Source organism: Melitaea cinxia, chromosome 11 (genome assembly GCF_905220565.1).
Source record: "Melitaea cinxia chromosome 11, ilMelCinx1.1, whole genome shotgun sequence".
Classification (NCBI taxonomy): Eukaryota; Metazoa; Arthropoda; class Insecta; order Lepidoptera; family Nymphalidae; genus Melitaea; species Melitaea cinxia.
The window spans coordinates 13451841-13478772 of record NC_059404.1 but is presented as its reverse complement, the minus strand read 5'-3'; the positions used below and the strand labels follow the sequence as shown (position 1 = coordinate 13478772).

At 30.3% G+C, this 26932-nt stretch overlaps 1 protein-coding gene across 2 annotated transcripts in view; it reads left to right on the top strand.

Moving 5' to 3' along the window:
- Positions 1 to 219: 219 nt before the first annotated feature.
- The window catches only part of LOC123657859 (neuropeptide F-like), a 51788-nt gene continuing 25075 nt past the window's right edge, over positions 220 to 26932 (top strand). For both annotated transcript variants that reach the window (XM_045593359.1, XM_045593360.1), the window contains exons 1-2: positions 220 to 288; positions 19117 to 19273. In XM_045593359.1, coding sequence (XP_045449315.1) covers positions 19122 to 19273 — 152 coding nt within the window. In that variant the 5' untranslated portion in view covers positions 220 to 288; positions 19117 to 19121. The remainder of the gene's footprint in view (positions 289 to 19116; positions 19274 to 26932) is intronic.

The window sequence follows — 26932 nt, the reverse complement described above, 5'->3', positions numbered from 1 at the left end:
GTAAAGAAAATACAAATTTCTACAGCAATTGGCACAAAAAAAAAATGAAAAGAACAAGTTAACCAGGTAACTTTTATGAAACTATATATTTTTTAATTTCCCATCAATATCAAGCCAGTAGCACATTAAGCCAAGATTTATTAACGCCACTTGACTCCAGCTACGCCTGCGTAGCTCCGCCCTAAGCCCGCCCCAGCTCGCTATAAATTGGAGCGCCTCAGTCAAACTAGAACTTGTTGCACTACGCGCTCCGAACTTTCGAATTCACTCCCGAACGAATACTTCGAGGTAAGTTTTTTTTTTTTTAAATTTAAAACTGAATTTAAATACTGGTCTATATTTGAAGTTTCAAGTTTTTTAAAAAGAAATTGTAACTAATATAGTGTTTTTTTAATACTTAATAAATAACATGAGTTCTTATAACTATATCAGATGTTAGTAAAATCGAGATTTTTAAATAAATTATTCAGTAAAATATAGGGCATTTTAAGTTGTAACATAATCAGGACAACTTAGTTGTTAAGAGTTTTGAACTCTAGTAGAGGCTAGAAATGTTAAATTAAAAGTGGAATATATAATATAATTTACATACAACACAAAAATAATCCCCTGGCAAATGTTACATATTTTAAATAACTCTACGTAGCTTTAAATATGAAATACAGTCAATTAATATTTTTGCTTATAGTAAGTCGGTAAAAAGAAACAATACAAAATATTCAAGTGAAATAAATAGCTTCGTTATTTAATTTATAGATTATAGACGTATGTATCAATCAGTTTTTTATTGCTTGCGAGGAAAACATAATTTTAATACAATTAAAAACTTTTCGTTTCTTCGAATATTAAAAAAAAAAAATCTATTCACGACTAGAGTAATACTTCACATATAAAAGTATTAACGTAAAAAGAGCAAAAAAAAAAAAAAAGAAAAATAATCAACTTTATATTTTAAACCTTAATTATAATAAATATTAATAAATATTTTTACCTTAATTTTTTAACCTTAATAAATATGAAAACCTTAATTAATATGAAAACCTTAATTATAGTAAATATTTTTAATTCATTATTTGCTAACATGTCCTTTTATTATATTATTTGTAGATCATTTCATCATTCATTTATTTTTGAATGATAACCCCTTTAAAAAAAATGAATGATAATTTTGTAATAATAATGACATTTTATTAAAATTGGTGAGTAATATTTAAAAATACTGTTTGGGTTATCTAGAGGAAGTCGTTTACTTTTTTCGAGTATTAATATTAATGCTATGCGATTGGTAACGTCAGAAATATGACCGGTTCAGAAATTAAAATGGACGTTATCTTACATTTAATGTTTGTATTTTTTATCTATTTGAAATGAAGTCTGAAATATTTTAAATTTTATAATTTGTAAGCTAATAGATAGTTCAACATTTTCAAACTATTATAATAACAAAAACGATATATTTTTATATATTTTAAATATATATAATTAAAATATCTAGTTTACGCAATGAAGAAAATAAATTTAATAATATTAAGCGTGCAAAGTACTCTTTAATAAAACAGCTACCTTTATTTAAAGGAATTTATGAATAACCATACTTTGAAAAAATAAACGTAAAAATATAAAAGTACAAAAGTTGTCATAACTTCAAAAAAGTTTGAGATTGGAATATTTATATGTGATTTTTAAATAGAAGAAATATAACTTTTAAACGCCTTTTCTACAACTTTATCTAAAATCATTAAATTTTTATAAGAATGTTTTTTCTTAAAAACTTTTTTTGAATATATTATATAATTTCTTTTATCTATAAGAAGATTTAATGTACGACTTTTTGAAATCAGATTTTTAAAAAAATATAGAACTAAATCGGTATAATATTCATTTTGTACGTAGTGAAAGTATTATTCACTTACATAATAATATGTCATTTGATAATACACTAACACAACATACGTTTATACACACACACACACACACACACATACACACACAAAAGGCACAAATATGTACACCTATTACATTGTTAAGGAACTAATAAGTACACGTTTAGTACATTAGTTAGCGATAGAAATATTAAAATTTATATTTTTTATAAAAAATAACGAAATAAACTAACTATAATACGGTACTGCATGACGTAATACAGGTTTTCCTAGTATGGCAGCAGAAGCATCCTAAATATAATTACTGAGAAACTGCTTTGTAACATTTAAGTACAAACGTAAATTTTTTATTTGGGAAAAACATAAAGTTCATTATTATAATTATATTGATGATGATGATGATTATTATTATTATTATTATTATTACTCATTTGTGGAAAAATATACTAAAATAATTACATATTTTAGTTATTCTAACAACATACGTAAGTATCGGAAATAATGTACGTAAATATTTGACGAAGCACGAAAAATAAAGATTATTGCGTCTATTGAAAATCAATTTTGCTGTTACATGTACCGCTTAGTAAATTATTTTTGACCTTTACATCAATAAAAATATAATACACATTTGAGGTTTAGTAAAATATAGGTAGGTATGTGTAGATTTATTAATTCTTTCGAAGATATTTGAAGATCATATCTTTGTTAAATACTCGTGGTAACATAATTATTTTTTAATTATTTTGGTATAGCAAAACAAGAAAATAAAATTTAGTTGTGAATAAATAATTAGATATTTCTTCATTATGTGACTGCAAACATGTTGATGAAAATAACATTAAAAGTTTAATAAGAAAGAAAAAACAAAGATTACCTACTAAAACACGTATTGGAACGAAGTTCCTTACGGCAGGCTTGATATTAGGCTGGGCGACCGAACTGAAAAAAATGTGATAAAACCGTAAGAAAAATATATAACGGAAGTGACGTAATATCAGTCACACAACTGTATAATATGACGTTTGTAAAACTAAAATATTACTAGTAAACATTTTTTTAATTATTTATGTAATTTTATACTGTCGACAATAAATAAAGATACATGTTTTTTATTTCACTTGATAGTTTGAATTACTATTTTTATTATTATTATTTCGTTTGATTTATTTTATTTTACGGTATTTGTTATTTTCTAAAATACTAAATTTCCTAAATACTTTTATGTACTTAATTAAAAGCCAATCGATACAATTAAAAAAAACTCAAGAACTAGAAAATATATATAAAATTCAAAATTTTTTTTCAAATTGTGTTGCTTCTATACTATCCGAAAGAACTACGTTCCTACATGGTGTCCCATGACACCACATAATTTTTTTTTATATACAACTAATCTACATATTCATCCTGTAACATCCTACTGTCGGGTATAGGCCTCTTTTTTCACGTAGGAGAAGGATTTGAGCTTAATCCACCACGCTGCTCCACTGCGAGTTGGTAGATATATTCCCTACTATGAGTAACGATCGCTATCAGTTATTTATGATAACAACCGGGACCGACGGCTTAACGTGCTCACCGAGGCACAGTAACTGGAAGACTCACAAGGACAGGCATCCAAATCGGAAAGACATATTTGTACAAATACAAAGAACCATCCCGAGCGAGAATCGAACCCGTAAAACGTCGGTGTTTTAGGCGACTACTTGCAGCACTTTACCAGAGCGTTTGTTGCTCCGCAACGGGCTTGCTCATCGAAGAACCCCTCCAAGAGCTCTGGTCACCGTACTCACCGCAGGAACATAACACTGTTTGAAAGCAGAATATTTACCCAAAGGTTGTCTGGAAGAGATTGCTCTTTCAGCGATAAGACCGCCTTTGTACATCCTTTATTTTATGTTTTTTTTTTTAATTGTTTCTTTTGATGGTGTACAATAAAGAGTATTATTATTATTTTATTATTATTTCGCTGTGATCTTCTGTAAGGTCGAGTTACTTCCCCAGTCGGGCTGCTCTAGATTTTGATCAGGATATTTCTTGCTGTGCCCTACCTCAGTAAAATATTACATTTATTATTGAAAATGATTCCATTATTTTTTTAAATAATAACGATTACAACGCTCCACATAAACAAAATAATAGCACAGATTATCGCAATGATAACTTATCTATGTAGTAAAGTAATATGTTTTTGTTCTTGTAAAATAGGTTAGTATAGTGTGAGTTTTTTTTATTATATTACGAGCTTCATGAATGGACGTAGGATGTAATTTTGTAGATTATTCCATAATAACACTGTCCGGGATAAAAGTATTTGCTTTTCTTTAACCCCAGTAAGCTAGCATAAAATTATACCTTAATTGTATTATATGTCTCCCGCGGTATCACGTACATGTTTTGAGTTTTGATATTTGCAAATTATTTAGTACATACTTACAATTAGTGATTTATTTTACTCTTTAATTTTTTTTAGTAAAAATACTTCAGTTTTAAATTAATAATAATTTTGGATACCCGTTTTAATATATGTTTGCCTTAAAAAAATTTTGACAAAAATATATTATTTATTTATTTAGATGTTAAAGTTACCCCTTTCACTAAAAGTGACATATTTTTATATTTCTACAACAGAATTTTATACTAAACATTTTACAAATATTATTTTCATGAGACCTGGATATTATCGTCTAATTTCCGTTTACCATCCCTGTAAAAAGTTTTTTGAGAGTCTAATTTACCAATAATAACACCTTTTCCTTCAGGCCTCTTCCAACCTTTTCAATTTGATTCCCTTAAGGTTTATAGTACGGCTACTGCTATAGTAAAAAATTCAGTTATAATTTTGAGATGTCCTTTCGTTTTTATTGATTTGAAATTTAGTTTAAAAGTAATTTTCGTTGATTACGTGCTCATCATCTTTTCATCACGTTGTTCCTCTGACATGAAGTTTTCTAAGAGCAATCATTGTACGAGAAAGCATACAGTCTTCTCTTTTATGTACACTTTTTATATTTCTATGACAAGCCTTACTTCTTTTTTTCTTACTTGCTTATATACGAAAACGCTTCATGCTCAACGGTAGTAGGATTTTCTCCCGTGTCTGGAAACACACACAATACATAAGCACAAATGCCTAGACCACGACAATCTATATATATCTGTATGGCCCATACAAATGTTTGTCATGTGCGATCGAACCCGCTGTGACTGCTGCGCCAATGCGTTGTCGTAAATCTATGCTTAGTATTTCTATCTATATATCTAGTATCTAAATGTATTAAGATGTCATGTTGTCTTCGTTAGGCCTCATGTGTTTTAACTCACAAGATGATTTCACAGCTTATTTTTTTTTAAATAAAATGATAACTCAAAAGTCAAAAATTAATTAATCACATTGTCTGATCTTCTGTTTTATTACCTCTTCGACTGTGTATAGGATTAAGCGTTAAGGTTAAAAAACGTGGTCATTTTCATGTTGAATATAATATTTTCAATTTTTTGTATTTTTTATATTAGCATTTTAATTTCAGTTTCTCAAAGACACATACCAATTCTTAAACACTTCACATTTTATTAAACACAATTTAGTAATCTGATAATCAACAAAATAAAAGCTAAAAATTATAAAAAAATATGCATGTACGTTAGTGCATAAATCGGAAATCGGTAGACGGGTGTTAATGAGCAACCGTGAAACGTGTCATTTGTTCAGATTCCAGTAGTCAGCTTTTTCCAACTCGATCTTGATAATTTTAATTCAATCCAAAGTTGAGAATCATTGAAGTGAAAATGTGAGAATACATACTTGGTACTTCTATAGGTAAAAAGTACCTACTTATTTTCTTTTAATATGACTTGATATGACTTAATATGTAGACTCCTTAGCCAATTTTTATGGTTTATTTTTCAATAGAATAGAAAAGGGATGGGATATTTTCAGTATTTATAATAGTAAATGCAGACATTGCCGCAAAAGGCACACTGGTCATTGTAAAGGCTGTTACTGCCAAGGCTATTATTGTCGAGTTTTCAAGTCCTATAATTTTATGTATTTTTATCTCATATTCTGTGGGGTTAAGAAATCTGTGAGGCTGCTTCATATTTACATAAATTTGTGAGACGTTCCGCTAATCAGTAATTGAACGGAGTAATTTTTTGGTTGTTGTACTTTTACAAATTAGGAAAAAGGGGTATTGAACATATAATATATATATATATCTTTGTTTATAGATTTTGATTACATATCATGTACACTCTGGACTTTCTTCAAGATCTCTATTTCTCATTTTAAAATTAGATTGTACATTAACTGCACCAAAATCTAATGTACTAACTTAAATATGTCAAAGAAAAAAAAAACATAAACTAAATAATACATTAGCTTAACACATTATTTTTTCCTGTAACCTGAGCATCATTAGAAACGAGATTCTAAGATTTCCTAGTTTAAGGTACTTTCGGTATCTCTCGGAACTGTTTCAGTTTTCTCGGCAACTGGGAGATAATTAAGCCGTTGTTAGACGTAATTATTTTGTCAGATGTAATTCGATATATGTTGTACTCACGTGTTTAGTTTTGTATCGAGTTTTAACAATTAGGTGCTTACTATGTTTATTTATGTTGTTTGCGTATTTTACCTCATTCGTTCTTAAAAATCAACATTTTATTGTTGTTTATAATTATATTTCTAAGCTTTTAGCAAATGTGCGTCATAGCTTATACTTGGTAGATCACTAGTGACCTGCTCCGGCTCCGCACGGGAGTAATGCTGATACTACATATATAATATAAAATAAATACTTGCAATGTTAGCGTGAAAAAATGTGTTTATTTATGACATCACATTAGAAAACTTTAAAACTATCAGCGTTCCTCTACTATATTATGCATGCATTATACATATAAATCTTCCTCTGGAATCACTCTTTTTACTAAAGAAAACAGCACCAAAATACGGTGCGTACTTTTAAAGATCTAAGCATACAGACAGCGGGACAAACAAGACAAGCGACTTTGTTTTATTCTATGTAATGATATTCAAATCTGGTAAAATCACTGGTCACAGTAATTCTTTAATTAAGTCCTTGACATTGCAATTAATTGTACAGACCTTACAGTTTTTTTATCATGACCTAGGCGTGTCTGATTATGTTGTGTATTTCTGGACCTCTGATAAGGGCTTCGCTTTGTACTGGTGGTCGTTGAGTATGTAGCGCTTATTTGTTATTTTATAATAAATAATTAAAACTACAGACCTGCCAAATATGAACTTGAAAGAAAAGTTTAAGAGAAAAAAGTAGTGTGGTATCTTTCAGTCATTGTTACATTTTGTACTGACTTTATTTGTTTAAGTTGAGTTGGATATAAAATATTTTCATTTTTTAATTTTAATTTTTTTCATTTTCTTTAAACTTACCACATCTTTGTCTTCCCAATACCCGACGTCTACACTTGTATTATTAAATATTATTAAATAATAGCGGTTATTTATTTATTTATATACTTTTTTGTCCAACATTATAAACAGTTGTAACAAAAGGCGGATTTTATGCCTAGTGGCATTCTCTCCCAGCCAACCTTTAGGCCAAACAGAAAATATTGCAGGCGGTAACAATATGGTAGTAAACATATATATCTATATATAAATACACTACGGACATATGACGGTTACTTGACTTCAAACGATTAGGTTATATTTTTTTTGCTTGATTTAACAACCTTTGGACACAGTAATAGTATTTTACTTTCAATACAAATTCAGCGTAAATAATAAGGTCTCCTGATTGGTTCGTTACACTTATTGTATATGAGATTGATGAAAAGCTTACAGGAAATTGGGTTATATCCCTTTTATGATGTCCTCAATATTTGTAACCCTATGTAAAAAAAATGGTGATGGGACTTAAAAAATATATTTTTATTTTAATTCTAGTGAAACCTTTTTTGATAATTGTTGTAATTATATTTGTAATATAAGGTACGTGTATTTCGTTTTTGTATGTTTTTATAAAAGGGTTTGTTTGTTAAAATTAAAGATAGCAATTTGTATATGAATTCCTATTAAAATATAAATAACTTTCTGCATGTGTAAAAGATCCATTATTTTCGTTCGTGATTAAAGGACGAAATACGAAATTGACGTTCAAATTTCGGTCATAGAGAAAAAAAAATATTTCAAATTTGATACTCAACATATTGTAAAGTAAAAATTCATAGTTTCAATTTCTGCCTATTTTAGAAACAATGTATGTAAATACAAACACATGAACTAAACTAGAAGTAAAGTAAGATACGTAAAAATATGTTCAGAAACTATCTGCAATAAAAAGTGGAGTTGACAAAAAAATTATTCTGAAGTAAACAAATCGTTGTGTAGGCTAGATGGAGGTTGCGGAAAACCGGGATGTCTTGGGGAAGCCTATGTCCAGCAGTGGACTGCGATAGGCTGAAGTGACTGATTGACTGACAAACTAATCGATATTTCTTACTATGTCCATTTCTAACTATCTTTTTTAGAAAGACGAAGACGTAACTATACATTAGAAATTCGCATCCGTTAGATGTTTATTTTAACGGACGGATATGATTATAACGAAAACAGTCAAAATAGCTACTGTATGTTCATATAGAGGGAAGATATATAATTTTTAAGTTACTATATAACTAAATATAACTCCAAAGTTATTTTTATAGAAAGCTAAGGTTAATTGAACCAATTAGTCTTTATGAAAATTTTTAATAAAAAAGTCGTCATCGCCAACATAAACGGTTAGTTATAAAACAAAAAATAAAAAAACCCTGAGAAATATCTTAACAAAAAGCTATGCGTTAAAATATATATAAAATATCAACAAAAAAATCTGGATTCATATTGAAAACAGGTTCTAAGTCAAAGATTAAAAGTAAATATTGGAAAACAATGAATGTAAAAACTCGTATTTGTTCGAAGCGAGTAATACAAAAGGCGATATAAAATCCCGTGGAGTGTAATTAAAACATTTACACTGTAATAATAAAAGAAAAACAGTTGATCTTTTACTGTGTATTTATCAATTTATTATAAATTGAACACAGTTTTCACACATTGTGTTCATATATACCTACGTGTCTAATTGTATGTAAATACTTTAAGTATTAATTATTTACTAAAAAGCGATATTAAAGTTGTGAGGGTGGGCGCAAAAATGTTACTGAAGTGAAACTTCGTTAGGAGCATGAGGTAAAATTTTTACGTATAAAACGGCAACGTTTTTGTTAGACTTATAAATTAGTTTGCCAAAGAAGTTTCACTTCTGACATGTGTACTATGTACGTACGCATTTTACACACTCACAAGGAAAAGTATTAGTTACGATGTTACTGTCCTTATTTTATGAAATGATAAAATGATTTTTTTTTGCATAACAACATTTCAATGATTTCGCAGTTGAGTAATGAATGTTGATTAAAGTATGATATACACTCATAAAAATGTAGATAGTCTAATCGTAATAAAAATAATTAAGTAACAATATATATATATATGTTTATATATATATATATATATATATATATATATATATATATATATATATATATATATCTATATCTATATCTATAATATATATAAACGCGAAAGGATATTATAGATATATATATATATATATATATATATATATATATATATATATATATATATATATATAATATATATAAACGCGAAAGGTCATTCATCACGAAATCTCCGAAACTATAACACCTACAAACTTGAAATTTGGTAGTAGGCTCCTTATAGGACGTAGACATCCGCTAAGAACGGATTTTACGAAACTCAACCCCTAAGGGAGTAAAATGGGGGTTGGAAGTTTGTATGAGAGTCCCATGTTTTTGACGTAAGAGACTTGAAATTTAAAATGTAAGCTCTATAGATAGATGGTGAAAAGGTGTCCAAATAATGTATCTTTAGAAATCAACCCCTTTTTGGGTTAAAACGGGGGATAGTACGTCGGCTCACTGATCACGAAATCTCCGAAACTATAACAGTTGCAAACTTGAAATTTGGCAGAAAGGCTCCTTATAGGGCGTAGACATCCGCTAAGAACGAATTTTATAAAATTCGACCCTTAAGGGGGTAAAAAGGGGGTTGGAAGTTTGTATGAAAGTCCCATGTTTTTGAAGTAAGAGACTTGAAATTTAAAATGTATACCTTATAGATGATGAGAAGGTGTTCAAATAATGAATCTTTAGAAATCAACTCCCTTTTGGGGTTAAAACGGGGGATGGTAGGTTGACTCACTCATCACGAAATCTCCGAAACTATAATAGCTACAAACTTGAAATTTGGCAGGTAGGCTCCTTATAAGACGTAAACATCCGTTAAGAACGGATTTTACGAAACTCGACCCCTAAAGGGGTAAAACGGGGGTTGGAAGTTTATATGAAAGTCCTATGTTGTTGAAGTAAGAGATTTGAAATATAAAATGTATGCTCTATAGATGGTGAGAAGGTGTCTAAATAATGTATATTTAGAAATCGACTCCCTTTTGCGGTTAAAACGGGGGATGGTAGTTTGACTCATTCATCACGAAATCTCCGAAACTATAACACCTACAAGCTTGATATTTGGCGGATAGGCTCCTTATAGGGCTTAAACAGCCGCTAAGAATGCATTTTATGGAAATCGACCCCTAAAGGGGTAAAACGGGGGTTGGAAGTTTATATGAAAGTCCTATGTTTTTGAAGTCAGAGACTTGAAATTTAAAATGTATGCTCTATATATGGTGAGAAGGTGTTCAAATAATGTATCTTTAGAAATCAACTCCTTTTTGGGGTTAAAACGGGGGATGGTAGGTTGACTCACTCATCACGAAATCTCCGAAACTATAATAGCCACAAACTTGAAATTTGGCAGGTAGGCTCCTTATAAGACGTAAACATCCGTTAAGAACGGATTTTACGAAACTCGACCCCTAAAGGGGTAAAACGAGGGTTGGAAGTTTATATGAAAGTCCTATGTTTTTGAAGTAAGAGACTTGAAATTTAAAATGTGTGCTCTATAGATAGTGAGGAAGCATCCAAATAACGTATCTTTAGAAATAAACTCCCTTTTGGGGTTAATATGGGGGATGGTAGGTTGACTCACTCATCACGAAATCTCCGAAACTATAATAGCCACAAACTTGAAGTTTGGCAGGTAGGTTTCTTATAGGATGTAAACATCTGTTAAGACCGGCTTTTACGAAACTCGACCCTTGGGGATAAAACGGGGGTTGGAAGTTTATATGAAAGTACTATGTTTTTGAGCAAGAGACTTGAAATTTAAAATGTATGCTTGGTGAGAAGGTGTTCAAATAATGTATCGTAATCTATATATATAAAAGAGTAAGGTCACTGACTCACTCATCACGAGAACTCAAAAACGCTGGGACCATCCAGTGGTTTTTAATCCATCCAGGATGGACAAAGATAAAATTTAGTAGGTAGGTAGATTATAGTAAGTAGACGTCTGCTAAGAACGGATTTTGCGATATTCCACCGCTAAGAGGGTTTAATTGGGAATTATAGTTTGTACGAAACATGAACAGCAGCTATAAGTTCGCCTGATAGGTTATTTATACTGCAGCCTGAAAATAAAGCTAAAAATGTGGTGTATAGAGAGGTTTTATAAAAATAACTATTAAATTATACTAAATTGTGCCTTTTAAAAAGTTACTCAGTATGATAAGCATTTCAAGTGACTGAAATAAAAAAATAGTTTGCGTTAAACATCTTAATAGTAATGCATATCTTCATAACCACGCGAACGTAGTCGCGGGCAACAGTTAGTGTATTATAAAACAAAGTCCCCAAAAGCGTATGTGGTCGATTTCCTCAAAATCTACTGAACGGATTTTCATGGGGTTTCACCAATGGAGAGAGTGCTTCAAGAGGAAGGTTTACGGAATGACTAAGCCGATTTTGATGAAAGTTTCACTGGAAGTTTGCTGGTAAAACTTTGTGAAACACTGATTTCGACGCGGGCGAAGCCGCGGGCACTGCTAGTATATATATATATATATATAATGCGTTAAGTTATTGATATCGTGATTTATCACGGATCTCTTAGGATACTTTAATATTTTTTCGTACAAATAAATACTAAAAAGTCCGTTTCACTTGCCTTCAGGAGAAAATAAGATTTACAACTATAGCATTGTGTTGATATTATTTATGATATTTTGTAACTTTTAGACGACGGTTTTTAACAGTTATTTGGGGATACTTAGGAGCGATGGATCTGTTAATAATAGTTTACAGTCTACTACAGACTACTATCCCTAGAAGGATTAATAATATTCTAGGTTGCATTGGCTATATTTTGTGTTTTTGAATTTGTTTTAGAAATGGATTAGGTATTAATTTATCGAAGCAATGCTATGATTTGTAAAAGTCATAAACTAAAAGTTAAGAAGTAATTTAAATTTAATGTTAGGTTAGGTTATATTATTTTTTTAATTTTGCTAAGGGGTACATAAAATAATCAGGATTAAACTAATCCAAAATAAGGATATTGAAATTTATTCTATTAATGTTTTACTCTTCATCACTTTACATCACAATGAACCCCTTAAATGTTTATTTTCCTCAACATAACAACAACAACATATATGACCATAAGATCGTAATACAATATTATTATCCTTCTTTTTTTCTGTAACATTTTGTCTTAACGTTATCACGTACATACTTAATGGGACCTTTTATTGGTATATTGTGGTGGCACAGAACATGCTGAATATTTAAATCTTTAAGTTATAAAATAAAATAAAAAATATCCAAGACGGAATATTAAGTACGATTTGGTTGTTACAAAAGGAAGAACTATTGAAAAACTATTTATGGACGAGTGATTTCACTTATTCTAGTAAAGTTATCTTGTGAAGAGTAAAGATTTGTTTTTCTTATTGTCTTCACTAATTCCTTAAGCTAAAAGATCAATTTATTAATTGATAATAAGACATTGTACATAGACTAAAACATTTTACAAAATGTTGTCTTATTTCTATGTAATGATCTCTTTCAGACAATTTTAGGGAAGTGGGAGTAGTAAATACTCTTTGTAGAGTTTTTATAGATGTATAGATAGAAAAAAATAGTAAAAAATATTTGAAATCTTATATAAATATATATTACATAATATAAAAAATATAATTTTAACAAAGATAGGCTAATAAACATCACACAACGACTCTTTATACCGTCACAAAAGCTACAAACACAGGTAACACAGGGTAACTATTTACGAAGCATTACTATTGCAATTCATTAGATATATGCATGTCCTTAATTAATTGCTTTTGGTCAGTGTTAGGCTGTCTCAAAGCTATGTACTTACTCGGAATGATACATCTAATACTCGTGTATAGAGCTAATAGGGTTCGTCATAAGCACAGTAGTATATTAATGGATAAACTTAGTTGGTTGATTGTGCATTAACGGCTATTATTCATATTATATATCATCATTACAGCCTATACAGTCCACTGCTGGCCATAGGCCTCCACAAGTTTACGCCAAAAATAACGTGAACTCATGTGTTTTGCCCATAGTCACCACGCTGGGCAGGCGGGTTGGTGACCGCAGTACTGGCTTTGTCACACCGAAGACGCTGCTGCCCGAATTCGGCCTGTGTATTTCAAAGCCAGCAGTTGGATGGTTAAGGTGGTTGTGGAACCTTGTTATCCCTTAGTCGCCTCTTACGACACCCACGGGAAGAGAGGGGGTGGCTAAATTCTTTAGTGCCGTAGCCACACAGCACATTACATATTATATAAGTTACATAAAAATAGATAAATACAGAGTATATAGTAAAATACACATAAGTACTTGAAAAGACTTAACAGAGATATTGTCAATGTCCTTTTAAATAGATAACAAATAAAATAATAGAAAAAAATAGTGACCAATTTAGTATAAGTGACTGTCAATTGTTTAATATAGGCTATGTGTTGAAATTTTCGATGAATATTTTTACAACAGATCTTTTTGTTATCAGATGTTTATTTCAATTTTTTTTTAAGCTAGATGACAAAATTTAAAAGATTTAAAAGTATTTGTAACTAATGAATATAAATCACACATAGGGTCCTAAAATATACGAAACAAGTAAACAAAATCAACTAGAACACGGCAAACATATGGACTATATATATGGACTATACAAATTCGTGCGGAGATCAACCAGTTGCTGTGACGATTCCGCCAATACGAAATTCGAATCTTAAAATTATGTACATAATCACGTTTACTGTCCTTTTTAACAAAAAGTATTTACAAAAACATTATTAGCTCAAAGCATAGTAAAGCAAAACTTAATTTTCTTAAGAGTTAAATAAACAATGTATGTAGATCAAGAGCTGTTACACTTAACGACATTTAAAACCCACGTGTTACGCTCAACATTTATTTAATCCGTATTCGCTAAAGGAATTGCATTTCTCTATCCTAATTAATTTATACCTCCCCTTAACGTCTGATCTGAAATGGTAGTAATTTACTTATTTCCCTATTTGTTTAACGCGTTTATTTGATTCGCTCTGTTAAAACGTATTTATTTTGCACATCCGGTAGTTTCACCTTCGTTTTAACTTCGTTAGTCGTTTGTTTGAAGTTTAGCAATAGTAAAGCGGATTTAATCTTTAATTATTTTTTAGTCACTTAGAATGAAGGCTTCCGTGTTTACTAATTTTTTGATTTGTGTCAAAAAATTTATGACAATTCCTAAGACACAATTGATACAATTTCTTTGTCACGGATCAGTTCTTTAACGTGTTACATACACACATTTACAATTTTTTTGATAAGTTCTAGGATGTTCCAAATTCTAAATGGATAAAATCCAGAAAATAACTGTCGTAATAATCCTACATATAAAACAGACTCTACTGATGTTCGGTTTTTAAAGTGCCCAGGTTAGTTTGAGTTGTCTGCTAAGCAATTATGAATTCTTTTTGATTCAAATCCACTATTTAAAAAAAGATTACAAATGTTTACGTATGATTGTGATTCTGTATATTGCACTAAATTATTACAAGTATTTTGTGTAACAGCTTAAAATCCATTATAATTTACTACACGAAATATTTTTTTTTTTTTATTTCACTAAATTGGATATCTGGCTGAAATTGCTACCGAGCGATAATATCGCCACATAGTACATTTTTTTTACTTCACAATTTTGTATTCAATTACTGTTCGTGTGGTGCATAAAAAAAAACTTAATGAATTTTCATGATGCGTAGTCACAGTATGTGTTAGTACTTAAAATGAATTAAGCCTTAACTTTTATTAATACGAAAAAAGTTTGAGGTTGTATTCGTCAGTAATCCAAACTCAAATTATAACTCCAGTTTGGACATTGTTCGGTTAGGTTTTTGACAAACTTATTACATGGGGTATTGATTGACGTTAAAAAATTTCCGTGCGTTTATAATGGGTTCATAATGGTAAATAGGCAATATGATTTCAATTTCTGTATTAGTTTTTTTTTTTTCATGTAGTAATTTTCGTTTTTTTTTTCGATTTGAGATGGTGGCATCAAATATAAATAGAAAAGAATATTAATTTGTTGACTTGATTTTATCCAAATTTTTTTACCAAACTCTATATAAGACTTTTTTTAAATTATTCAGTTTGTCACTGTACTGAAACTATCAAAGACATTTGAAGGGATAATCTTAGATATAGTTAAGCAGCATTTTATGATTTTTAAAACATATTAACTCATGTATAAAATGTAATAAACAAACTAAATAACCCCAGTTACTAATATCTACCGCTTTATAACAATGAGAGATTTACTAACATAGAAGAACAGAAACTTTACCAATTTAGCCGATATGAAGGTAGTTGCGTTCGTAAGTTTGTTCGTCGTTCATTATAAACTTTGTTAGCTAATTTTATATATTTAGTTGATTTTTTTATATGAAAAGAATTATTTTATAAAACGTTACTATTGACCATACGTTAACATTTGGTTAGTGGCGGTCTGGTTAGTGTAATTTTTTTATACAACTAGGTTATCAAACAAGCGTACAGCTTACATGATGGTAAGCAGTTGCCGTAGCCTAACCCTGAAAAAGAACCCTGGGAAGGTCCATAGCTACTAAGTAAGCCGGTGACCACGGGGAGCCGGTCTACTTTCCCGCCATCAGATATGTTGAAGCGCTATAAAGCAATCATATATGGTAAACTGTCATATATGGTAAGCTGTCATATATGGTAAGCTGTCATATATGGTAAACTGCCATATATGGTAAACTGACCCCAGGAACTCTAGGCGCCCTACTGACCACAGGGACCCAATTCTAATTAAGATCAGTATTATTTGGCTATGATCTTATGAAAGGTTAAGGTACTCCCCTAAACGGTTTGCTCCAGATTTTGACCAGAATATATCCTACTGTACCCTACCTCAATAAATATATAGTTTTTTTTAGCTCTATTGATGCGATTGACAAATGGTTTATACTTCCCTTTTAAAAACGCCAAGCCTATAAAAAGAAACCTTCTTAGATCGGAACAGAAGTGAGCGAGATTGTAGCGTTAACCATAAAATTTTAAATGAAAGTGGAATAAACTTGTTTATCTACAGAAAAAAAAGTGTTCAATATATATTCAAAAGTTATTTGAATACTAGCTAACCCCGCAAACGTTGGTTTGCCATATATGTTGTTAACCCGCTTAATCCCCCCCCTTATAACTTAGGGGTATGAAAAATAGATGTTGGCCGATTCTCAGACCTACCCGATATGCCCACAAAATATTAAAATCGGTCGAGCCGTTTTGGAGGAGTTCAATGTTTAACACCATGACACGAGAATTTTATATATTAGATGATGTAATATATACTCGTATAAAGAATTGTATTGACCACTGCGTATAATCGAAACACAGTATTACATTTTATATATTAAAAAATTATCGTACACGGTAAAGGTATATAATTTATCTTTACAATGACCAAATCACATACACATGACCTCACACACACACATATACCTACAAATTTAACATTATATGACTCCTTTGATATGGAATTATAATATGGACAGGACGAATAGTGTCAGCATAATTCCCAGGACCCGGTCACCGTTGTTCATTTTACCGTAAAATTCATTGATGGGAATTGACAGCCCTGAATTTTAGTGATACCCATCCTATAATGATATCACCTTAACTTTGAATAAATCTCAAAATTTTTGTATTTATTAGTAAATTTAACAAATTATACTCAATTAATTTTAACAAAACTTATTTGCGCTTAGAAAAATGTTAGAAAATTATTATTATGCGGATACCTTAACAGATAATGCTCCGTGAATTTTAATTTTTGTTTATTCGTTTTTTCTTTTTTACCCCACTTTATAGCTTAATTCAATTAACAATCCTAAGAAGTCGCCGGAACTCAATTTTTTTCGAACGGAGAATTTTAAAGTTTTATAAAGCTATTTAAATTAACTAAGACGAGTTTATCAAATCTGGGGGCACGGTAGTGTCCCCGCCAAGACGAGCCAAAAAAAAAACGAAAAGCACTACCTATCTTTTCTCGAAGCGCTTCGTCGTTTTTTTGAACCCTCATAGCTTGGGTTTGGATTTTACCAGATAAACAAATTTTCGGGATATGATGTCAATAGTGAACTTATTAAACATATAAAGTTTCAATCGCATAGCTCTTATACTTTAGATTTAATTGATATCTAAAAAACCCCGATTTAGTCACTCACTGATGATGATCAAAATTCTTAGAGTACTTCCTGAAGTCCCAGAAAGCTGAAATTTGGTATGTAAGTTAGTATTAGTACACAAACAACAAAAAAATTCTAAAACTTGGAACTTTTACCCCCCAACCCCTTAAACTAGGGGATGGAAGTTTGTATGAGACTTCCGCAAATTTTGATGCTAGAGGTCTGAAAATTGATATAGGGACTCCTTGTTACTCCTTGTTATAAATAATAATAATAAAATACATAAAAACTAAAAAATCAGTTATTAGTTTATGTCGAAAATTTACATTTTGTAATTTTGGTATTTAAGTTTTGGCGGAGGTCCCATTTGCATATCAGTTCAACATAAAATCAAAAACAGCATGCTTAAACCGAATATGGTGAAGATTGGATGATATTTATGGCATAAAATGTGTCGGAGGTAAAATGCAGCTATAATATTGTTATAAGCAACTTACAAAAAGAAGTGAAATACCACCAAAAACATTTTCATGTAAAATGTTGCCAAGACGAGATCATATGGCTCGCACTGTCAAAAAGTTATCAGATCTCATGTAGAACCAAGCTTCTAACTCTACACGCCTTAACTCTACAAGCCCTAACTTCACAAACTCTACACCTTAGTCAAAATATGTGGCTTGGCCGTTTCGTTACTACCAGCTGCCGATCTTGTCGATGACGACTTTCCTGTCTCATTTATATATATTCTCTTTTTATTTTTATTTGTATTATATGTATATCAATTATTCTTCTTCTTTTTATTTTTTATTTAATAGAACTATTGTATAACTGAAAAGTAATAAACAGTGAATAAATTTTTCACCTTACACCCACGTGACGGTAGCGAAACGGCCAAGCCATATATATATATATATATATTTGGACTAAGGTGTAGAGTTTGTGAAGTTAGGGCTTGTAGAGTTAGAAGCTTGGCTCTACATGAGATCAGATAACTTTTCGACAGTGCGACCTATATGATCTCGTCTTGGCAACATTTTACATGAAAATGTTTTTGGTGGTATTGTTATTTCATGTAGAAGATAAGGAGAAGCTTACAATCCATTAAGCCTATAGCAACATATTTGTGACCATTTCAATGTCACTTAGCACTATGCTACATACTGCGTAGAAGTAAAGTCGAAATTCATAAAAATGTCTGACTGAATATAATTTCCTACACAGACTATCAAATTTCGAAAAGGTAATGATTTTTAAGGCCGCAAGTTTTTCTAAGAATATTTGATCGTCATCGTGGAACCTCATTATTAAAATAGAGAGCACAGCAGAAAATATCTTGCTAAGTGATAGTGTTGTGTTAGGTAGCTACAGATTCTAGATAAAACCGAGGGTAGGGTCAGCAGTATGCTTGAAATTGTTGTAACTGTTACCATCAAGTGGACTCTTTTTTTGTTAAATCGTTATAACAGTTCTGTACTTATTCTTTATTAACTTTATAATCTTTAAATATATTCTTCTGTTCTGGCTAGATACAATGTTTAACAAGAAGATTGTTGTTGCTATCGCCGTGGTGTTGGCCATGTTCTGCCTCGCTGAGGCTCGTGAGGAAGGACCTCATGAAATGGCTGATGCTCTACGCATGCTTCAAGAGTTGGATCGTCTCTACACCCAAGCTGCTAGACCAAGGTATGTTTTAAAAGTATAATAAACTAAACATATTTTTAATATTAACTAGTGCTGGCGACTTACTTCTTTCCTCAAATCATATTAAAAGTTTTGTTTTTAACCAAAAGAATAAATAAGTATTTCCAAATTCTTAATGTAGGAATTAATCGATTAATCTTTTATTTTTTTTAATATCTAATACACGAATGGTTTTTGTGGTAAAATTCAATAATTAGAAAACATATACTGGTTTGGGCATCAGTGACATTAAACGATAGTCAGACTATCAGATACATCTTTTATTTTTATAATATTTTTATGGATAGAATACAGTCTAGTGCTACTTGATACCTGTCTACATGCCACCTCGAGCTAAAACCAAAACTTTAAGAATAATGGACTCGTTAACCTCAGCCAGTGTTACTTACTTTAGTACTTACCTGTCATAGGTGCATATTTTAGCTTTTTAGTTAGTTATTTTTATAATACTTTTAAAGGTAAGTGAAAACATATAGAATGATTAATATTATAACCACTCTGTTTTAATTTGCGTGATTGTTGTATTGCAGTAACAAAAAAAATTTACATTATTAACTTTCGTTAACTTAATTTAACGTGTTAGTTATATCATCATTAGCTATATCATACAAAAAATTAATGCCTTCACAGATATTATAGGGAAACATTAAGAACAGAAAAATATGTTCTGAATACATTAAAATATATTTTTCATTGTTTCTTGAACTTGACTGCACTTCAGGAGGGGAAGGGGGTGTTGAAGAGCTTCTATAACGTAAAGCTTTCATATCACGTGTTAAGTTTTTTAGTGTTGTTGATAAGTTACGCAAACAAGAATTGCTTGACATACCCAATATTATCGCGGATCATCATCGAGGGGAGATTAGCTGATAATGACGTTTGGATTACAGCCAACAATTGAGTGTCCTTAGTCAGCTTGAAGCAGTTCAAAGAACTATGAGTATAATGTCGTGCTTAGGTAAAAGGTTCCTTAACCTTATTAATTGATTTTGTAAAGTTTTCTTACCTATTCATTTCTTATATTATTGGAGTTTTAAAATATATCATTGGACCTATTTTATGAAAGCAATATTATTTTTGTACAAGACAATAGTTCAAAAAAAAACTCCTGAAAATCTTTCCGCCTTCAGGAAATCGTTTTTTTTTTTTAGTTTTTATATTAGTATATGTTTTTATATTAGTCATCTATTCAAGTAGTACCACAATATATAGTACGTTGTTTAAAAAGACTGATTTAGTAGTCTTTTAATATAGTTATGTAAGTGATTGTTCAATATGTTGTGCGAAAATTTATTGAAATTAAAAAAAAAAAAAAATACGTAATTGTACTAACGCCGTTCATACAATATACTAGGGGTTTTCTTCGGATTAAGTTAAATGAAATATAATTAAAAAACACCAGATAGGCATTTATGTAATCAATACATTTTAGCAGCGGCATTTATGTAATCGATACATTTTGAATAAATGTTTCGTAAATAAGAATTCATATCAATTGGAACAACAATTTTTAAATTTTAGCTTAAATTATTAATAACGATTAAATATCGATTTAAGAATTTTTTTAAAAGAACAGAGCAAGATAGTTAATAGAGAGAATATCAAGAGAAACAACTGTTTTAAAGTCTGAATAAGAATCTCGTTTTTAGGAGTAATTTATTCGTTTGGTGTATATTTTACGGCCAAGCTCTTAAAATTATATTACGAATAAAACGGGAATTAGGAATACTGTTAAAAAATCTAATCAAAGTTTGTTAACATAACCCACCTGTATTTCAACGGTTTAAGAAAAAAATAATTAAGTATAAAGTAGAGAAAGAAGTGAATAATTCAGAAGAGTATTTGACTTGCTTCATTTTATTTCTAATTTTCTTTTATTTACGCGCGGTTTCATTTAACTTTAATTTTGGCTTTTTAATTTTTTCTTTACGTTTCTGTTATAGTTTTTATAAACGTAAAATGTTTAACGTTATGAATTATGAATATTCAATTACGAATGCTTAGCGTAATCTTACTAAGAACATGAAATTAGTAAGGGTGTAATTGTATCAGTATATGTAGTATATATCTTACTATTTTATTTTTTAAGTGAATTGAGCAGAAGCTGAACTGAATCAAAATAATTGAATTAAATTAAAATTTACTTAGTTTAAGAAGGCTCTAATAGTAATTTTAGATTAGGTATTTGTAATAATTTAGCGTAGTTAATAAGAAAAAGAAATGATCGTATTCGGAATGTATATAATTAGAAAATATAATAGAATCCTATTTAGAAGAACAGGCATGCAACTTTTAAAACAATTGAATTCGACTTTATCTGACATGGCACTTTAATATTTACAATACGGGATAGTAGTATAGAAGAAGAAGAAGAAGAAGAAATATACTTTATTGTGCATATTACAAGCCAACATAACATACATCTTTAAAAAATAAAATTTGCAAAACAATATTATGCACAAAGGCGGTCTTATCGCTAGGTAAGCGATTTCTTCCAGACAACCTTGGGGTAGAGGAGATTTTAAAATAAAAAGAGTAGGGTTATCAAAAGGCAAAACAGAAAATTAAAAAAAAAAAAAAAAAACAAAGTAGATCCTACAATCTAATAATACAATAAAATATACATATATATATACATATATACATATACACACATATATACATACATATATAAATAGATAGTATATATTACAAACATATAAAGAATTAAATACACAAATAAATACATACCCATTACATTATATATAATATATAAATAAATAGTATATATTATAAATATATAAACAGTTAAATACACAAATAAATACATACCTATTACATTAATTATCAAGTAGAAAATAGTTAATCATAAATATAAAATTGAATAATTATCGACAGCACATTTACGAATAACTACGAGTAAACTTACTAACACAGACCAGCTTTTCACTAACAATTTAGGTAAAAATCTTTAAGTAGCTTCTTAAATGATGTAAGAGTTTTAGCCTCCCTAATACTTTTAGGCAAAGCATTCCACAGAATGATTGACTGCACTGTAAAAGAGCAATTGTAGAAAGCAGTATGATGGATAGGTATGTACAGCGTAGTTGTATCATTCGAGCGCAGTGCCTTGTCAGATTCATGCACTACAAACTTTTCTCTTAGATACTCTGGGGCCCGGGGACTTTTAAGCACATAGTAAAGCAGCGACAGCATTCTAGTATTCCGGCGAAAGCGGATTGGCAACCACTTGAGCTTTTTACGAAAATCGGATATGTGATCGTATTTTCGCAAAGAAAATACGAATCTAATAGCTAAATTTTGGAGCCTCTCAAGTTTTGTCAGTTGTTGCTCAGTAAGGTCAGGATAGCACGCATCGGCATAGTCGAGATGAGACAGGAAAAGAGATTCCGCGAGTGCAATTTTAGTAGAAGTCGGTAGCATGTATTGTAAGCGTCTTAACGAATGCCAAGTTGAAAACATTTTTCTACTCACTTCTTTAATCTGCGTTGTCCAGTTCATATTCTCGTCCATGTAAACGCCAAGATTTTTAACGCACTTACTATATGGTATGGAAGTGTTATTGATGAGCACCGGAGGTAAAGAAGCCCAGTCAATCCTCGAAATAAAAGCCCGACTACCCAGTAGTATATAGTAATAGTTATTTCTTAATTGGATATACTATTAGTTATTATCTTATTCGGTCACAAAGGTGAGCTTAAAATCAAATGATAATATTATTAGATATATAAATATACTAATTAGCGTGATGTACTATTAACTATAACAGCTTTTCTATTTTATTTAGTTTTAATAATAATTTACTGAGGTAAGGCAAAGTAGTAGGCAAATATCCAGCTTATAATCGAAAGCACCCCGACTGGGGCAGTACCTCGATCTTAAGGAAGATCACAGCTAAATAACATTGCTTTAAAGCAGTATTATGTTCCTGTGGTGAGTAAGGTGACCAGAGCTCCTGGGGAGTCGGCAACGTGCTTCTGATACTTCTGGTGTTTAAGCGTCTATAAGCTGCGGTAATCGCTTACCGTCAGGTACCGCTTGTTTGCCGACCTAGTTTCATAAAAACTGTGTATCACCTACTACTACCAACTTGCTATCTTATAGCAAAATCCCTTTTCTTCTATAAAATAAATTAAATACTGCGCTTATTTTTGGTTTTTTACATAAAAATAATTTTTAAAATTTAAACGCTAAGGTCATATGTGGTGTGTCGCCTAATAGTAATACAATTTTCAAAGCATCGTAGTCAAAGGCTCGTTATATCCGCATTAAGCATTCTTTACACAAGCACCGGTAATAGATTATTCGGTAATAGACTTTGCCATTTTGTTATTTGTCATATTAAATGCAATGGTTAATATTAAGTTTTTTTTTTTAATTTATAGTTTAATAACAATTATTTTATGTAGTTTTAATTTTTTTTTATTTTAATATTTTAGTATCTTTGCATGAGTTTTCATTGCATCTACATGCGAAATATTAATTAATTACAATAGAAAATTGTAAATTAAAGTAGTGTTATAAATTATTTAATTACCTTGTTTTAAAAATGTATGTAAACAGTGTGTCACATAGGAATACTGTAATAATTACTACTACTGTCACAGGAAGACAACAAATGGAAAACAATATTATTTTATCATACGCTTCAGCCTGTAATATCCCACTACTGGGCATAGGCCTCTTTGCCCATATAGGAGAAGGATCAGAGCTTAATCCACAACGCTGTTCCAGTGCGGGTTGGCGGATATATTCCTTACTATGAGTAACGATCGCTATCAGGTGTACATTATAACAACCGGGACCGACGGCTTAGCGTACTCTCCGAAACACGGTGGGGAGACCCACAAGGACTGCACAAACTGTGCAGTCGGTGTGGACTGTATGGCCAATACAAATGCATCTAGTCTTAGTTTGTCCAATAATGTTTAAGCATTTTATCATGCTTAAATATTATTGGACAATTTAAAAAACTTTTGCGAAAACTGTGATGTCTGTATAAAAAATAAATCTAGAGGAAAATACAAGTTTGGATTAATGTCTCACTTATGTCCCGCTACTTATCCGTTTAAAATAGTGTCTATAGATACCATAGAGAAGATATGGTGGTGCTCGTTCAACCAAAAAATATTTACATCTTCTAGTAGATCACTTTACTCGTTACACCTATATTTTGTCATTCATAAACCCAGAGCGCGAATGATTTTATAAAACTTGTTCAAAAAGTAACAAAAAATTATAAAATCGACTTGATTTTATCAGATCAATATTCAGATTCTTTGATCTTATACTATTAAACGAGCAATTCTTGTATATATATATATATAATCTGAATCTCGGAAACGGCTCCAACGATTTTCATAAAATTTAGTATATAGGGGGTTTCGAGGGAGATAAATCTATCTAGCTAGGATTCATTTTCAGAAAATGTCGTTTTATCCCTGTTTTTAGGGAGTGAAAAAAATATCGTTAGAATACGAAGGTAAATTTCGAGTCTGTCAATTCAGTTGCAATAGCTCGGTGAGAAGTCGGCCGGTCGGTATCAACCAAGAAGATCATGGTTCAAATCCCCATGTCTCTGATGAATTATTTTTTCTTTTTTTTTCTAATTGCATTCGTTATTTTTTATTTAAATAGGCAGTTCTTATTTTTTATTATTATGTCGGTAAAATCGAAATATATTATTCATATTTTATCATTATAATTTTTTAATTATTTATTATTTTTGATTTTTAATTTTTATTTATAGTTTTTATTATTGTCGGTAAAAAAAATATTATTCATATTTTATAAATATGTAATTCGTAAATATGATTTTCAAAAGACACGATTTGTTGGAGCCCCTATCAGTTTTGAGAAGCAATTACTCTCAATCTTGTATTTGTGTATTTTATATCAATTTTTAATTTATCGTTATTTTTTATTTTTATTTTGTGTTAATTCATTATTAGTAATTGTGTTTGCAGGCAAACAAAAAAAAAATCGACTTCAATTACATCGACAGGTAATACAATGTAGGTACACGGAAAAATAGTCGAGAAATACGCATTATCAAAGATTACTCCAAAAGTTTTAATCAGATCTCGATGAAATATGACCACATGATAAATATCGGCTTTCGATTAAGTTAAAAATCATCAAATTCAGTACAACCAGTAGTATGTTAAGTATTATGTAGTTAATGTAAAGTTATGTGGATTTTCGAGAGTTTCCCTCGATTTCTCTAGGATCCCATCATCAGATCCTGGTTTCATAACCATGCTACCACACCAGGGATATCTTCTTTCCACCAAAAAAGAATTATCAAAATCTTTTCATAAACGACGAAGTTATCCCCGAACATACTCGCTCCCGCTTCGCACGAGTATAAAATATAATTATAGCCTATGTCATTCACTGAAAAAAAATGATTAAAATCGATCCAGTAGTTTTTATTTATTCATTACTGCCCGTGGCCCGCACGCGTTAACTTTAGAGTAAAAGCCGGCCGGAACTGCCGCAAACGCTACGTACCGCAATTTTTAAATCTATAATATCTTCAAAAATATTTATTTAAATCATATACTGTAAAGGGCCATATAGATCTATATTAAATCAACAATGTATTTAAGATATTTAATTAGATAAGGATTAATTCTGTATTGATTAAAATCGCTTTCAAAATTAGCCATTATTTGTCGTAAAAAGTAAATGACAAAAAAATGTTATTGTGGGATATTCATAAGAGATAGACATATATACCATAGCGGAGTTTTCTGTAGAACTTTTCAATGTGTTAAATATTTAGTACATTATTTTGATAAATCTCGTAGGGTTCAGGCTGCGTTTGCAATGTAAGCGGAAAAATTGTAATTATTTACGACATCACAATAGAAACCTCAAAAATAACAGTATATCTCCACTATTTAATGGATGTTATTATAGATATAAACCTTCCTCTTCAATCACTCTATCTATTAAAAAAACCGCATCAAAATCCGTTGCGAAGTTTTAAAGATTTAAGCATACATAGGGACATAGGGACAGAGAAAGCGACTTTGTTTTATACTATGTAGTGATATATATATCGCAACTTCGGTGCAACAAAGTCACAACAGCTCATTTCTTAATTTTACAGGAGAGGACTTTTAATTTTTTTTTTTTTTCGCTTTTACGTCCTCATTTCTGGATTATTATTTATGGTAGGTTTGAAATCTTTATAAAATTAATAGTTTACTTTCTTTGCTATAGTTTAAAAATCTTATATTAAATTATCAAAAAGTCCTAATAAAAGACATAACAAAAAAAGTGTCCTGAATCGTGACTTTGTTGCACCGAAGGTGCGATATATATATATATATATATTGAGTTTCCTTCAGCCGAATTGAGTAACCTCCTCCTTTTTTTGAAGTCGGTTAAAAAAGACTTCATCATCAATAACTCTCTCTTCTACTACTAATCCTTCACGATTTACTAAAAATACCGAGCGGAGCTTGGTCACCCAGGTACTGTATATTAATCTGATAAAATTATTTCTATAAAGTATATTTTATTTGTGATTTGGTTGAACAATAGCTTTAAATGTTGTTTCTCTTGTCAGAGCAACTCAATTATAATTTTATTGTTCACCTTAATATACAAAGGATAATTATAAATTAAGAC